We start from the raw sequence: 16,428 nt of genomic DNA, 5'->3' as shown, positions 1-16,428 counted from the left end.
CCGCACTGCTCTCCACCACAGCGCCTTCCGCAACTTCCGGCGTGGTGGTGATCCCGTCGCTGCCACTGGGATTGGTGGCTACGCCGGCCTCGGTATTCTCGCTGGAGCAGACGACGGTGGCAATCGTGGACCTCAGCCACTGCATGCGGGAGGTCCAGGAAACATTGCGGGCACTCCTCCAGGGATAGCTGACCATCACGCTGCCGCTGTCCACACAGCCACCACCACCCCCTCCGCCGCCACCCTCAGCCGCATCCTACCCGCCCATCTCGTACCCCTACGGGATGCCCAGCGCGGCACTGCCCCTGCCGCCGACCTCCGTATCGCTGCCGTCGACATATGTTCTGATTCAACAGATTCGTTTTCCACCGTCGCCGTCGCAGATTCTGGCCTGGGTGCTAAGTTCCACCGCGCCAATCTACTCCATGCGAACACCGCGGCCGTCCATACCGCCGGCACTGACGACGGGCGCTGTTGTCGCTCACGGTGGGCCATTCGCCGCAGGCACCCTCTATGGAGGTGTCGATGGCACGCTCCTCCATGGCAGCAGCCTCCTGCCGCACTCCATCGCCTCACCAACCATCGACAACTTCCCTATGGCTGGCCCATCAGGGTGACGAGCAGGAGGGTGACCATGGGCGCCACCCCCCGAAGTTCTACAAGCTAGAGTTCTCGACGTACGATGGCTCTGAGGACCCCCTGAACTGGCTCAACCACTGTGAGCAGTTTTTCAGGGGCCAGCGCACACCGGCCTCCGACCGCACCTGGTTGGCTTCCTACCATCTCAAGGGGGTGGCTCAGACATGGTATTATGCCCTCGAGCAAGACGAGGGCATGCATCCTTGGGATCGCTTCGTGGAGTTGTGTCGTCCCCGCTTTGGCCCACCTGTCCGTGGTACCAGATTGGCCGAGCTAGGGCGGCTCCTTTTCCACTCCACCGTCCAGGAGTTCTCTGACCACTTCCAGGCGGTGTTGTGCCATGCACGCGACATCTCCACAAAGCAGAAGGCCGAACTCTACGTTGGCGGTCTCCCGGAGCACATTCGGGTGGACGTGGAGATGCAGGATCCAACCGACCTGCAGACCGCCATGTATTTGGCCCGAGCGTTCAAGCGTTGCGCGGCAGCCATGCCCCCACCGCCTCTGCAGTGGGGCGCCCGACCTCCTCAGTGGCCTAGCTTTCCCCCACGCGTGCCAGGCGCGGGTGCTCCTCCAGCTGGAGCCCCTGCGCCCCCAATGGGCGGACTAGCAGCGACGAATGGGGCGCCCCCGGTGTGCCAGTTCCACCGGCTGAGCAACTGGAGCGACGACGTCAAAGGCTTTGCTTCAACTATGATGAGCCCTACGTCCGCGGCCACGTGTGCCCACGGCTCTTCTACCTCGAGTCGGACGACTACATCGATGACGTGCTGGGGGATGCCGCGGCGAGGGATGACGTCGCCAACCCCGAGGCTCCAGACACCGAGGAGCCTACGGCCGCTAATGCTCTTGTGGTCTCTCTACACGCCCTTGCAGGGATCCGCATGGACAATACGATGCTCCTCCCGGTGATGGTGAAAGGGGAGCGGCTGTTGGCGCTACTCGACACCAGTTCCACGCACAACTTCCTCCATGGCGCGACGATGCGCCGCCTAGGGCTCACACCGACGAGCGGTGAGTAGCTCCGTGTCACCATGGCCAACGGCGACCGGCTACCTTGCGAGGGCATTGCTCGCCATGTGCCCATCCGCATCGGCGTGGAGTCCTTTTCCATCACGTCCGTTGAATTGGACTTGGGGCTGTTTCGACTTCATCCTCGGCGTCGACTACCTACGGACCTTGGGTCCCATCTTGTGGGATTTTGAGGCCATGACATTGTCCTTCTGGTGCGAGGGCAGATGCATCCTTTGGCAGGGCGTGCGCAGCACCGACGCGGCGATTCCACAGTAGCACCTCGCTACACTCTCCACCGCCGCCCAGCAGCCGCTGATGGACTTGCTACTGCAGCAGCATAACGCCGTCTTCGACAAGCCTATGGGGCTCCCACCGGTGCGCCCGTACGACCACCGCATCCACCTGCTGCCTGGCACCGCCCCGGTCGCGGTGTGCCTGTACCGCTACCCCCAGCTACAGAAGGATGAACTGGAACGCCAGTGTGTGGCCATGCTTGCCCAGGGCATTATCCGGCCGAGCACCTCTCCGTTCTTCGCACCCGTCTTGCTGGTTCGGAAGGCGGACAAGTCTTGGTGCTTCTGCATCGACTACAGCGCCCTTAACACCAAGACTTCCAAGGACAAGTTCCCGATTCCGGTGGTGGATGAGCTGCTTGATGAGCTCCACGACGCTCGCTTCTTCACCAAGCTCGATCTGCGATTTGGGTATCATCAGGTGCATTGAGGGCATCGCCAAGACTACCTTCCGCATGCATCATGGCCACTACGAGTTCCTAGTGATGCCATTTGGGCTCTCCAATGCCCCAGCAACTTTCTAGGCGTTGATGAACGATGTGCTCCGACCCTACCTTCGGAGGTTTGTGCTGGTATTTTTTGATGATATTTTGATCTACAGCTCTTCATGGCTGGAGCACCTGCAGCACGTCAACATCGTCCTCAATGCGCTGCGGGCACATCATCTTCACCTAAAGCGCTCCAAGTGCTCATTTGGGGCGACATCGGTGGCCTATCTAGGCCATGTGATCTCCAAGGCGGCGTCGCCATGGACGCCGACAAGGTCGCCGCCGTTGCTGCATGGCTGACTCCACGCTCCGCTCGGGGCCTCCGCGGCTTCTTAGGCCTCGTGGGCTACTACCGGAAGTTCATCTGGGACTTCGGCATCATCACAGCACCGCTCACGCGTCTCTTACGGCGAGACGCTTTTGCATGGGACAATGACGCAGCAGCAATGTTTGAGGCGCTCAAGAGCGCCTTGACCACAGGGCCTGTTCTCTAGATGCTGGACTTCGCCACGCCCTTTGTCGTGGACTGCGACGCATTGGGTGCGAGGTTCGGCGCTGTCCTACATCAAGGTGCGGGACCCCAATGTCTTTTGCAGGTACAGTAGCTGTTCAAGAAGTATTATGATGTAGGGCATCGCGATGTGGAGTTCCAAGTGTGTGACTGGGTATGGCTGCGATTGCTACACTGCACGGCGCAGTCCCTCGAGCCAGGCACCAAGAGCAAGCTCGGTCCCCGCTACGTAGGGCTGTTCCGGGTGGCGTACCGTCTGCAGCTACCGGAGGGTGCTCGTTTACATGATGTCTTCCACGTGGGCTTGCTCAAGCGCCACAAAGGGGACCCTCCAGCAGCGATGGGCGCCCTTGAGCCGACCATGGACGGTCAGCTGCTGCCAGCTCTGGCCAAGGCGCTCCGGGCTCAGCAACGCTGGGGTGCCTGGCACGTACTCATCCAGTGGCGCAGCTTCTCTGAGGAGGATGCTACATGGGAGTCCATCAATGAGTTCCGTGCCCTCTACCCGGACTTCCAGCTCGAGGATGAGCTGTTTGTGCAGGGGGGAGAGATGTTATGACCGGCATCCATTATACAAGGCGTAGGCCCATTAGTGGCTAGGGATGCCGGCCAGAGGGGGCATAAAAGCCCATAGTTATTTTATTAAGTCCTATTATTATTAGAGATATGATTATTAGAGAGAAGTATAAATACCTGTAAAGACTTGGAGATTGGATTAAGCAGAAATAGAGTTGTTTTCGGCTTCCTGAAGGGAGCCGAGATTTCTTAACCCTAGCCGCCACCTCTTGTGCCGCCAGCCTCCTCTTCCTCCTTCACACGCACGACCATGGCTCCTCATCGCTGTTCGTCGTGCTTCAAGCCTCATCCTCTGATCTTCCATGACTACAACTTACAACCCATCAGGGGCAGGACTGTTGTCCCTATCAGCAGGCTTCTTCAACCGCCTACACAAGGTTCCCGAACCTTGCCCATAGGGGACATACTCCACCTTCGAAACAAATGAACCGATGGTCAGTGTCGTCCTAGCTGACAACTTAACCTCGGTGGGCCCGAGCGACCCTGGAGCCTTCGGCACTACGATCAACTCGCCATGAGCCAACACTATACTCGGGTCATAACCGACCAAGGCTACCTTACTCACCTGGTACCATGGGTGCCTGTGACCAATGCTGCCTCTTCTTCTCAGGAGCCTCCTCTCCCACTCCAGTGTCGGCAGCCTCTGAAGCAGCCCTGCGCCTCCTTGTCTGCACATCCAAACTCGGTGCACCACGCTTGGATCGATTTGGATGAGGGATGGGGGCCTCGGCATTCAGCCCCTTTTGAGGCAGAACTGCCTCGCCCCCACCAGCCAAGGCTTGACCTTGGGTGGCCTTTTCTCCCAAAGCTTCAACTGGAGGAGCTCTTGATCGATACTTGGAGCACGCCTGCAAGACAAATGCGGGTCATTAGGACCAGGATGATCTGTTTGATGCTTACGAGCAAAGGCGGCATCATACCGGAATCCTCTCGTTTCCAAGTTTCGAGCTCAAGGGCACCATCGAACGATCTTTGCCCGACACTTGGGATTTTGGACCCAGCACCCTATTGATAATAGTAAGGGTACTGACAGTGGACATCTCCTCGATGGGGATCCCAACGGGATTCACCACATTGAGAGAATCGCACATCAGAACCTCATGCTATCTCAGGGGCTGGATCCATCTTTGGAAAAAGCCACCAGGCAAGCCTGACCGGTAACACCCCTCTTTCGATGGTAATCCCGCAGGTCACTCTCAAGTTCATCTGCTTCCTCGAGCTCGGATTCTAGCACAATCCCCTTCTCTCTTAATGGCAAAGGGGGGGGAGTCCAAGCGAGAACGCAGGGGTGCGCAGTCATACACGTAGAACCACCTCTTTGCCCAATTTGGGACATTAGAGGGGAGGTCGATGTGGAAAAATGGAGATCCCTTGGCCGCCTTGATCCAGAGGCTGTCGGCGACCTTTCGGCCCGATTGAGGAAGAACGTCGAAGCAGTGGAGAAACAGAGCCCAGTGGGGTTCGATCCCCACAAAATCTTCACAAAACAACATGAACATCGCCAACAGCAGGACCCCATTCGAAGTCAGGTGGTGGACCTATGCGTTGTAATGATTGAGGAGATCTCGAACGAACTAGTGAACAGGGATGCTGAATCCACGATGGAAGAAGTCGATGAAGACCACGATCTCGCTAGAATCAGGCACTGAGACATCCTGGCCTAAAGCACATCGATAACCCGAGAGCTCCTTCGATGCTAGGAATCCCTCCATCACTAGGCTCTTGATGTCGTCCTTCATCGCCGTCGACACCTCCCATGGAGAACTAGGGATGGGACTCCGCCCCCCCTTACTGCTCCTTGAGCACTCATTTTTTACATCCACTGAACTAACTTGTTTGGTTTTGTTGGCCAGGGTCTTCCTCGGCGCCATCACTATGACTACCAGGAGCAAGATCTGGATGTGATGATGCCCGCCAGGTCAAGGTAAGTAGAGGAGTGAGTACAACTACTTTTGTCTGCGGTGGCAAAGAGATGGACCGTCTCTAGCCTCAGCTGCTTAAAAAGGGGGCTACACTAGCCACAACCCTTACACACTCTGGCCTCGAGGCCCCAAAACCCTACTAGTTACGCCAGGTGGACCAACATTTGGGCCTCCCTAAAGCTCAACGTAGCCCACTAAACCGACATGTGCACATGGTGGTTCCAGCCCAGAACCGTTCATACTGCAACCTTGTCGTACTAAGAGTGAGGGGGTGTCCGGGAGGGTTGCCAGCCGAACCTAAAACGGCTAACTCTTGAGCGCCCAATGCGAACAACTCGAGAGCCATGTAAATCTCTCGAAAACCCCAAATAGGCTCGAAGTAACTTATTTCAGAGGACGTGTGCCCGATCATGGGAAACCGGAAAACTGGTTGGCCAAGTGCTGTAACCAAAGTACGAGCTCCTAAAATCTGGGAAAAGAGTTTCATGACGTGCCCATGCTAGTCAGGCTTAGTCCTACTGCTTCCTTTCAGTGAAGTTAGACATTCACCTGTTCTACCCGCTAGCAACTCATAGAGTAGCTCATACACTACAGCCCCAGTGGCTTCCATGTTTGCTATTTGACTTGGTGATCCCTAAGCTTTTGGGATCATCGGCTCATGCAGCCCTGAATGACCGCTGGTCAGAGTTTTTTCAATTCAAAATCACCTGCATAACCTGAGGTTATACAAACCATCCATCGGGTTAGGAGGGGGGCCCAAAAAATGCATGGGTGATTAAACTGAACGCAATTCGCCACAAATCCGATTAAATTCGGTACACAGGTAGTAGTGTTCACAATCATAAGAATCATTTATTTTCGATTAAACTCTGTTACACCTTACATTTTGCAAAATATGTGATAACAAAGGTCGGCAGCAACCGCTGTCGTGATAACCTACAAGCTCCTTCTAAGTGCAGGTTCCTTCCTACTCGAGAGGGCGCCACCGCCCAATGAGCGCAACGCTCAGCAACCCGATACTCGGGACTCTCTCTTCAGGCTATTCAATGTGTCTCGGCACCCGAGAAATGCTATTCGAGACTCACAGCACCCAAAGATTACAGGACCAATGGTACTCGAAGGGTTATGCGGCCTAACGAGCACGTCATTAAATCCCACGGGGGCTACTATCGGATATATTGGCCCAGGGTACCCTCACCCGGTGTATATCCGGCCCATAGAGTGGAGGATGTCTCTAGATGAAGCCCACAAAGATTTGGCACGAGCACCAACATGAAGGACATGATGAATATCTACCGCCATCCAAACTATGGAAAGATATGATCGATCTATTGTAAGCAACTAGGAATACAATCTGCTATGCCGATTACCCTCATTGTAACCCTAATCCCCCTTCCTATATAAAGGGGGTAGGATCCGGCGATTGGCACATCTACGAGCGCTACCACCGCCCACCATCTACTTTCTAGATTAGGAGCAACAGCCCCTGTAATTGAGCATACGAATACAAGAAGAGAGCAACAACGCCACTAGACTAGGGTTTAGCACATACCGTGCCCCGAACCAGTATAAATCCTTGTGTCTTATGTGCTACCATCTGATTCCATCTTCGCAATCACGTTGCCATAGTATTGCCAGAGCAAATTCTTCCGACACCAATATGTGTCTATTTGGTCCTCCAAACGATCTACTTTGAAACTCCACACAGCCTCACGCTCGACAGCATGATCATTTATTGGGGCTCGTCTCCACTTCTCCAGCTCCCTCTTAGCTTCTTTTAGACATTTCTCTAAATCTCCCAGACTATTAGAGCTCCACTCCTTCAGGCTACTAGCAACACCTTTGAGTTTTGTGCTCAAATCCTCCCCACTCTCTTCCTGCAACCCCCACGCCTCCTCTACAACATGCCTACAGCCTTCTTTTAGCCAACTAGCTTCAAACTTGAAACCATTGTTACCACCAACCAATCTACCTCCTTGTAATTTTTCTATGAGAATAATGACTAGACAATGGTCTGATCTATACATATCGCTATTTCTCACTAGAACCAGTGGAAACTTCCCTCTCCATTCTCTAATTGCAATGGCTCGATCCAGCCGTTCTCTCACATACGTGCTCCCCTTAGTATGCTTATTCCTCCAAGTGAAAACATCACCGGTGAACCCAAGATCATGAAGCTCACAACTCTCCAGCGTCATCTTGAAACGGTCCAGACAGGACTGCGCTCAAGGGACTCCATCCTTTTCATGGTGGAAGAGCACTTCATTAAAGTCGTCAGCACACAACCAGGGAATCCCCCACGGCTGGTGTGCAGTCGAAGTTCCTCCATCACCTCCCACGTTTTATACTTCAAATCAGTGCGAGCCTCGCCATATATCCCCATGAACCGCCACCAACCCCCTCCTGTCTCCAAGACCTCCATGTCGATGTGGTACTTCGATTTGCTGTGACATACCAAATAAACTCCTCTCCGCCATAACACCACAATTCCCTCCCCTTTTCCTTCACAATCCACCACCTCCATTTTTGCCATCCCCAGCTTCATTCGAATAGTCTCCATCCTTCTCTCGTCCAACCTCGTCTCCGACAAGAAAAGGATATCCGCCTCCTCGGACTTCTGACACTTCAGAAGCCCCCAACTGCCTGTGAGTTTCCCAACCCCCGGTAGTTCCAAGCAATAAGCTTCATTGGGTGGGCTACCCGCATCCCTGTTTCTCTTCTTCTCCACCAGTTTTTCCTTTTCTACCTTCTTCTCATTCCTGTGTTCCTTCTCACCCGCTTGAATGTTTTGGAGGAGCCACCACCCTTCTTTTCTCCGGCCTCATCTACAATAGGTAAATCCACAATGGGTGGGCTACCCGCACTCGCTTGTGCCCCATTCTCTTATGGCGCAACTTGGATGCTACTATTCACGTCCACCTGGGACTCCCCCTCAGCGCCCGCGACCAGCTTGGCTCCACCATCCTTCCCTACATCCTCTACCCCCATCATAGTATCAGTTAGAGCAGGGAGCAAGGATTTTTTTTGGACCCCCCTTCTCCAAAACCTGCTCTGACACCTTCAGAGGACTGGTAGCTTCTTGCTCCTTCTCCTTGCTCTTCTCAACATATGGCCCCCCATCCTTCCTCCAACTTGAGCTATCACTCCCCTGGTGTTCTCCACTACCCCCGCTGCTCGAGTCTCCAGCCCCTCTTCCCCTTGAACTCCTCCACAACAACTGTGGTCATGGGTCAAAGCCCTTCACCCATGGCTCATCACCCGTCCTCTTCTTCTCCAGAATGAATCTCAGCACCTTGTTGAACTACTGAACTGCACCTTTTTCAAGTGCACATCGCAAGATCAGTCCATATGGCCGATGAGACCACAGGTGTAGCAAAAATCAGGGAGATACTCATAGACGAGCGGGCACCACTTCATCTCCTGCTTCCCATCTGTCACCATGTCTAGAGTCACACCCCTCATCAAAGGCTTCTGGATATCCAATCTCACATTCACCCACAAACATTTGCCGATCGCCATCTCCCGATCATCGACTTTCACTTCCAGCACCTCACCATTTAGATCCCCTATCATCTCTCCAGCCCCCTTATTCATCATCCCCAAAGACATCTTCATGACACACACCCAGATGGGGATCGAGATGAACTCCACCTCATTAATTGTCTTGTTTCCATCAAAATCCACCATCACTACCAGGTCCTTGCCAAACATCCACGGACCATCCTCCAGCGCCCCGCCTCTTCCTAGATCCTTGCAGAAAGGTGAACATGAAGTAATTCTCGCCCAGATCTCTACACTCCACACCCCTCAGAGGACACCAAATCCAACCAAGGGAAAGCTCTAGGGCTTCCACTTAGACCGTTTTCTCTGCCAGAACCTTGCCCACCGCCTGTGGCTCCGTCCTTCTCTTGATCTCACCATGGACTCCACCGATCTTGAGGCCCTTCCTTTCTGTCTCCAACAAACGTAGCTTCTCCATCAACCCTGACACCCCATTAGCCTTCGGATCCATGGCCACCACCACCGGTGGAAGGACCCGGAATCCTAAGTCTCAGCGGCAGGGAAACTAGGTCAGCAGGTTTAGGTTGGGCTCCAAGGAGAATTTGACATGGACTCAAACGATGGATGGGATGTGTGTCACAGGGTCAGAACCATGGCAAGCATTTGTTGTTCGATCGGTGTCAGAGTGCGTGCCTCCGGTGGCTCGGGTGGACTCAGGAACAGAAGAATCACAGAGAGGACGCAGCGATTTATCCTGGTTTAGGCCGATGATGCCCTACATCCAGCAGTTGATGATCCTTATACTCAAGAGCACCCAAAATCAAGGGGTTACAACTGAGAGTAGGAAGAAATTTGGTAGGGGGTTAGCTCGGTGCTAATCCTAGGTTGCCTCGCCGTCGGTGGAGTCTTCCCCTCACCGGAGAGGAGGAAGACAACGGGAGTGGAGGTGCTCTGCCCTCAGTGCTGGGCGAGAGCAGAACGGTGGTGGCGCGATCATCTGGGATCGCTCTCTGATCGAGTGGCGAGTGATCCTTCAATCCTCTGTTCTCTGATCGACTGGTCATCCTCCCCCCTCTATAGGATCCGACCTCCCCTTATATTCCGAGGTAGGTCGGGTACAAGGCGGTTGGGGGGAATGAGTCTACGGTCTACATGCACCGGAGTCCAGGAGGGTCTTGCAGCGGCGTCTTGTGGACCGTGGAGGTGTCTTGGCGCTGAAGAAGCTCTGGGCGTCATCCAGCTGCTCTGCTCTGACACTCTACGTGTCAGGCTCTGTCAGCTTATGTAACACCCTAAAAATGACATTCTTTTAAAAATAGCTAAATTGATTTATTTATGCAAATATGTGTGCATTCAAATATAGGAAAATAGTGAATTTTGTGGAATTAAAATTTAATATAAGGTTAGAAACTTCTTGATGCATACATGCTGCTGCATATCTAATTTTGTGATGATTGATTTTGATTCAAAGTTCAAATGAATTCAAAACCTATTTGAAAACGCTTTTGGAAATCAATTTGGAAAAAGAAAAATGCAAAATCCATTTTTCCCTCCCTTCTTGATTTTCGGCCCGTGGGCCAGCTCCTTCGGCCCGCTGTCCTTCTCCTCCGCGCCAGCCGCCAGCCCAGCCGCGCGCCTCGCTCGGCCCAGCAAGCCATGCCAGCCCAGCTCGCCTCCCCCTTGCGCGCTGCGCGGCCCAGCCCTGCCGAACGGCCTGGCAGCAACCGCCGCCGAGCCTTCCTCGTGCCGCAGCCGCTGACCACCCGGCCCCGCCCGTCAGCGCGTCCCCCACCTCCGTCCCGCGCCCGAGTCGCGCGGAACCACCTCTGCAGCAACCGCCGCCGCTCCTGGCGTCGTGGGAGCGTCACCCCCCCAGCTCCTCGGCCTCGATAAAAAGGAGCCGAGCCCCCCCCCCCACGCGCCCCTGCTATTCCCCGCTCCTTTTTCTTTGCACTCGTCGTGCACGGAAGCCGTTACTACCGAGCCAAAGGTGGCCGGGATCCGCCGTCCACACCTTCGCACGGACTGCCGTCCCCGAGCCTTCCCCCTCCTCGTTTTTCCCCGCGGTGAGAATCCCCTCGCTCTCCTCTTTCTCCCGGGCCCTTTTCTTTGGCGTTAGAAGGTTCCTAGCGCCGTAGCCGCGAGCTCCGAATGCGCTTGGACGCCGGCCATGGCGGCCACCACGCTACCCGCGTCCCCCGGCCGCCATATCGGCATGGCCGAGACCCCCTACTTCCCCCGCTTACCCCGGTGCTCATGGTTCTTTCATTTGGTGAACCCTAGCCCCTAACCGTGCACGCATGAGACCTCCACGCCGCCGGCCATGGTGCTTTGCCGCCGGCGTTACTGCGCCGGCCGGGTCTCCTCTCTCTTCTCTCCCCCGGTTCGATTCCAGCCGTCCGTTTTCCGATCAGCGATCGAGATTAGAAGATACCTCTTCGGAGGTCAAATAGCTAAAGAGACCCTCGGTTTTCATCTATTTGAACACACAGTCCAATGCGCAGTTCTCCGAATGCGCATTCTCGTTTTGAAAACATAAACTTCACTGCTTAAGTCTAAAATACGTTTTCAGTATTTACAGAAATGCCATTTGAACTGTTTTGCTTATAAAATTGTCGTTTTAGCTCCGAATTGATCCGTTCAAATCGCGTTAGCTTCATAATTTCATGATCTACATGTTAGAATCACTGTTAGTCAAGTTTGGAACTTTTTAATTTCATGGTTAGATTTAATGAAATATATTGCTATAGGAAATCCCGTTTAAATCAGAACTTTCGCATTTTAGCTCCGTTTTTTGTGAACTTCACGTTGACATGATCGTAGCGAGACGTAGATTATTTTCACAAACATTTTATCTTGTTTCAATACTGTTGGTGTACTGTTCTAATGATAGGAATGTTTGCCTTGCATGAATGCTTTTGGAATGTGGTATGTTGTTGTGTTGGTCGCGTTCAGACGGTGAGGAGAACGTTGGAGACCAAGAATTCTTCGATGACCAGTAGGACCAGCACGAGTTTGTAAACCAAGGCAAGTATAGCATGGGCCTACCTTGATATCCTATTTCACTTTAATCAATTACTCATTTGCATGTGTCTAATTTTGATACCCGTAAGGACATCTTAGTGATTGTTTATCCTGTTCCTTGTCTCCTATGGGTTAAATGCATATGGGTAGATTGCTAGTGCTCTAACTGAACTTGATATACATGATGATGAATGATTCTATGGAACTAAGAGTTTAACATGATTTATAACAACTGTTCCATAGGGCGAAAGTGCAAATGACTTTTGATCATGTTGCTCCCGGCCCTCCATAAGGACTTATCTGTTGGCAAAAGCTAGGACTGACAGTGCAACTAGGAGAGTCATATGGCTCTGACTTTAGCTCAGTAATAGGATCTTTTCTAGCTAGTTAGAGGTTACCTTTTTGGCGCAAATGGGGCTTGCCACGTTGGGTATAGGGCTGCCTCTGTTCCTATGTGTATAGCCGCGATGGATATGTGCCATAGGAAAGGGGTGTTCCTACATCTGCCTACCAAGGAAACCTAGCGGCCCTAACTTGTTAGAGAAACCTATGAAATGGCTTCATAGTGTACCCTGCCCGCTCACCTTGGCAGTGACATGGGAGTAATTAACCCGGGCATATGGGAATCACGACTTGCGATGAAAGTGCACCACCTCTGCAGAGGGTAACAAACTGTTATAACAGCCGTGCTCACGGTTACGAGCGGCCCGGAAAACTCATAGAATAACTGGATACTTGTTGATGATCAATTAAGATGTTCTATGATGTTATACGATACACTTTACCCTGATATATGTTCTTATGGGATTAAATGGGAGCTTAAGCATAATTTGATAATATCTGATAATAAAAGCTTGTCGTACTAAAAATGCTAACTGCAGTAAACCAGAGTCAACCCTGTTTGAGCTTCATAACCCCATGTTAACTTGTTAAGTACGGGATGTACTTACACTTGTTTATTTTCTTTATTTGGATAAAAATCCCGGATGGGTAACAGATGACAACGGGTATGAGGAATTCCCGGAGGATTTTTAGGCTTGTGGTCAACCAGTTGACCTTCCCTGTGATGGTGTTCCACGAGAGTGTTATCCTTTACTATTCCGCTGTGTTGTGTAAGACTACTTAATGTTATTATTTGTGATGTAAGAGACACCGTGATGATACTTTATATGATTTGTCGACTTGTGTGTGTGACTGATTCCTAGGCACATATGAGTATGGTGCATTCAATTTTATCCTTAAAATTGGGTGTGACAAATTGGTATCAAAGCTGTGTTGACTGTAGGACGCAAGCCTAGTTAGAAAATGGTCGTTTCAGCATCTTTGCTCCTCTGGTTTCTTGCTTACTGTCTTATTCTTGTTATTTTATTAAAACATTTATGTGTTTCATACCTTAATCTATTATTTAAAATTGTTGATTCTAATTCTATCTCACTTTAAATCTATAGATGTCTCATAACCCGAAGACTACTCGTCTCAGCACTGCCGGCTATCATGCCCTGTTCACCCCGCGTGCCCCACAGGCGGAGAGGGAGATTGTGATCATCTCTGACGATGAGGAGATGGCTACCCCGACGCCTGCACCTGCTCCTACTCCAGTCGCCGCGCCAGTCTATCCTGTTGTAGCTACACCTGAGGAGTCGACGGCTACTTCCCCCACACCTGCACCATCCCCAGCTGTTCCTGTGGTGGAGGAGGAGATTGGCTGGAAGTGCAAGTACTACTTCAAGCCAGCCCCAGAGACAGCCTACTACCACACCCTCCTCACTCACATGCTGGACGACTACTACCCCGACTTGCATGCCTCCATCAGCTCCACTGCGCCGAGTACCAGCATCCATTGGAGGCTACCTTCTAGAAGGTAGAGCTGGTGGTCACCGCTTGGAACGATATCAAGAATGGACATGAGGTGGAGACTGTCCACTATGCCCCTGCCAGGAGAGCCCATGCCTTGGATGGCATGGAGGATGCAGCACAGAACGCCTACATCCACTACCATGGTCGTCGCTTTGAGGCCATGAGGGAGGATCGCTTCAGGTTCCTTCCTCACAATGATCAAGAGGGTGTTTGGCAGGTTTTGGCTCCACCAGAGAATGACCCAACTCTGGAAGCAACGGTGCAGCATGTCCACGCCATGCAGGGAGTGGATGAGGAAGTCAAAGGAGAACTGCGTGCATCTCAGAGGGCTCAGAGACGCCTCCAGAAGCAAGTGGATGACCTTCGAGCACAACTTGGGCAGCCTTTGATCTACAAGAAGAAGCGCCGGTCCTTCACCATGATTGACACCGCTCCATAGGTGTTAGGTGCCTTGATCTAGATTACCACGTCGTTAGTTCGTGTTTCTTATTTAGTCTTGTTTGGTCTTGTGAACTTGGATGGTTAGATGTTTAATTTGTGAACTTGGTTGATTTGGTATTTGCTTGATTGCCGGGAGTTTGTGGGCATGTCCACAACTTCCTTAGATTGGAACTTTAAGTTTAGAATGAAATCTTAATGCAGATGTTTCGCTTTATCTTATCTCTGCTGTGCTGATTTCTGGAGCAGCCTGTGTTCTTTATCTGTTATCTCGAAATCTAGGCTGTCAAAAATTATGAAATTTTTGTGGAGATAACTAGACCTCTGTATATTTCAAATGTCTCTAGAATCACGTCATTAGCTGTTCAGGTTTGTGAGATCTAGCTGACACAAGTTGATGTTCCTGCGCTGTCTGGAACCCAGAACAGTTTCGGTTTAGCTCTACTTTTGACCATGTGTGTGTTAGAATCTGCAAAAGTGATCTAAATGAAAGTTGTAGCTGAGCTCCTAAGCTTTCTAACAAGTCTTGGTGCACCTCTGTTGGATCTCTGAAACTCGAGTTATAACAGTTTTACTAAACTGCTGAATTTGAATCTTGTCCAGAAAATTCTCAGCATTGTTTCTTCTCTTTTGTAAGCTCTCTATAATTGGAAAAATCTCTAAATTTTGCACATTTGTTGGAAAACAGATGGCCGCAAGAGGAGGAAGAGGCAGAGGCCGTGGTCGTGAATGTGATGCTCTCAAAAATCCACCACCACCACCACCTGTGACCATGGAACAGATATTAGGAATGCAAGCGCAACGGATGCAAGCTATGATGCAGCGCTTGGACAATGAACCTGCAAGAGGACCACCGCCTGTTCAGGTCAGAGATAAGCGTGGAGAGTTTATGAAGGGTCGACCACCGGTGTTCACCCATGCCTCAGACCCTATGGAGGCAGATGATTGGTTGCGTGCTGTGGAGAAACAACTGAACATAGCACAATGCAACGACCTGGAGAAGGTGTTGTACGCTTCTGGGCAACTCCAAGGAGCTGCTCAGGATTGGTGGGAATCATTCTAGTTTGGACGTCCCAACAATGCTCCTGCGATCACTTGGCAGGAATTTAAGGACAATTTCCGGTCATACCATATTCCCGATGGACTAGTGGAACTGAAGCAGGAAGAATTTAGATCTCTCAAGCAAGGATCCATGACTGTGGCGGAGTATCGGGACAAGTTCGCACAACTATCACGCTATGCTCCAAATGATGTAGCGGATGACAAGGATAAACAACGCCGTTTCCTCAAGGGACTCTATGATGGACTGCAACTCTAGCTGATGTCTAATACCTACCCTAACTTCCAGTCTTTGGTGAATCGCGCTATCGTGATTGACGATAAGCGCAAGGAGATGGAAGCTAAGAAGAGAAGGCTCCAAGGGCAAGCTTCAGGAAGCAACACTCGCCCACGTGTTTATCCCCAGCAAGGTTTCCAGCAGAGGAATCAAGGACCAACTCACCAGGGAAACCGTGGTCAGTATCCTCAGCGGAACCAGTTCCAGCAACGCCCTCAGTACCAGCAGCAGTTTGGGAATCAGCGTCCCCCGCAACAGACCAACAATCCTGCAACACGCCAGGGAGTGCCCAATAATGCTCCTGTGAAGAGTGGTGCACCCAACAATCCCAATGCCTGCTACCGATGCAGAGAAGTAGGTCACTATGCTCATCAGTGTCCTAAGAAGCAGAACCAACAAGCACCTCAGAACCAGACCAGCAATCAGAAGTTCAACGCCCGACCACCTCACACTGCGAAGGTGAATTATGTGTCATCTGATGTAGCTCAGGAGACGCCTGAGGTCATGTTGGGTACGTTCAGCGTCAACTCTATCTCTGCTACCGTACTTTTTGATTCTGGTGCTTCGCATTCTTTTATCTCCCAAGCTTTTGTTAGAATGCATAGCATACCTTTGTGTGCCATGAAAAACCCCATACTAGTAAATTCCCCGGGAGGTAGTATGCCCGCTTCTTATTGGAGCCCCTCAACTAGCATTTCCTTAAGGGGGGTAGACTTCAAAGTGAAGCCTATTGTGTTGAGAACAGCGGGAATTGATCTTATTCTGGGAATGGATTGGATGAAACAACACCGGGTAGTGATTTAGTGTCAGGAGAAATCTGTGGTTGTGA

General features: G+C 51.8%; 1 protein-coding gene across 1 annotated transcript; it reads left to right on the top strand.

Moving 5' to 3' along the window:
- The first annotated feature begins 2,928 nt into the window (after positions 1-2,928).
- Positions 2,929-3,504, top strand: LOC136488010 (uncharacterized). The gene is made up of 2 exons (XM_066485070.1): positions 2,929-3,030; positions 3,133-3,504. The coding sequence occupies exons 1-2, from the start codon at positions 2,929-2,931 to the stop codon at positions 3,502-3,504; spliced, it is 474 nt and encodes a 157-aa protein (XP_066341167.1).
- Positions 3,505-16,428: the final 12,924 nt, after the last annotated feature.

Source organism: Miscanthus floridulus, chromosome 10 (assembly GCF_019320115.1).
Source record: "Miscanthus floridulus cultivar M001 chromosome 10, ASM1932011v1, whole genome shotgun sequence".
In the NCBI taxonomy this organism is placed as follows: Eukaryota; Viridiplantae; Streptophyta; class Magnoliopsida; order Poales; family Poaceae; genus Miscanthus; species Miscanthus floridulus.
The sequence above is the reverse complement of the archived record's forward strand: the minus strand, read 5'-3'. Positions and strand labels throughout refer to the sequence as shown.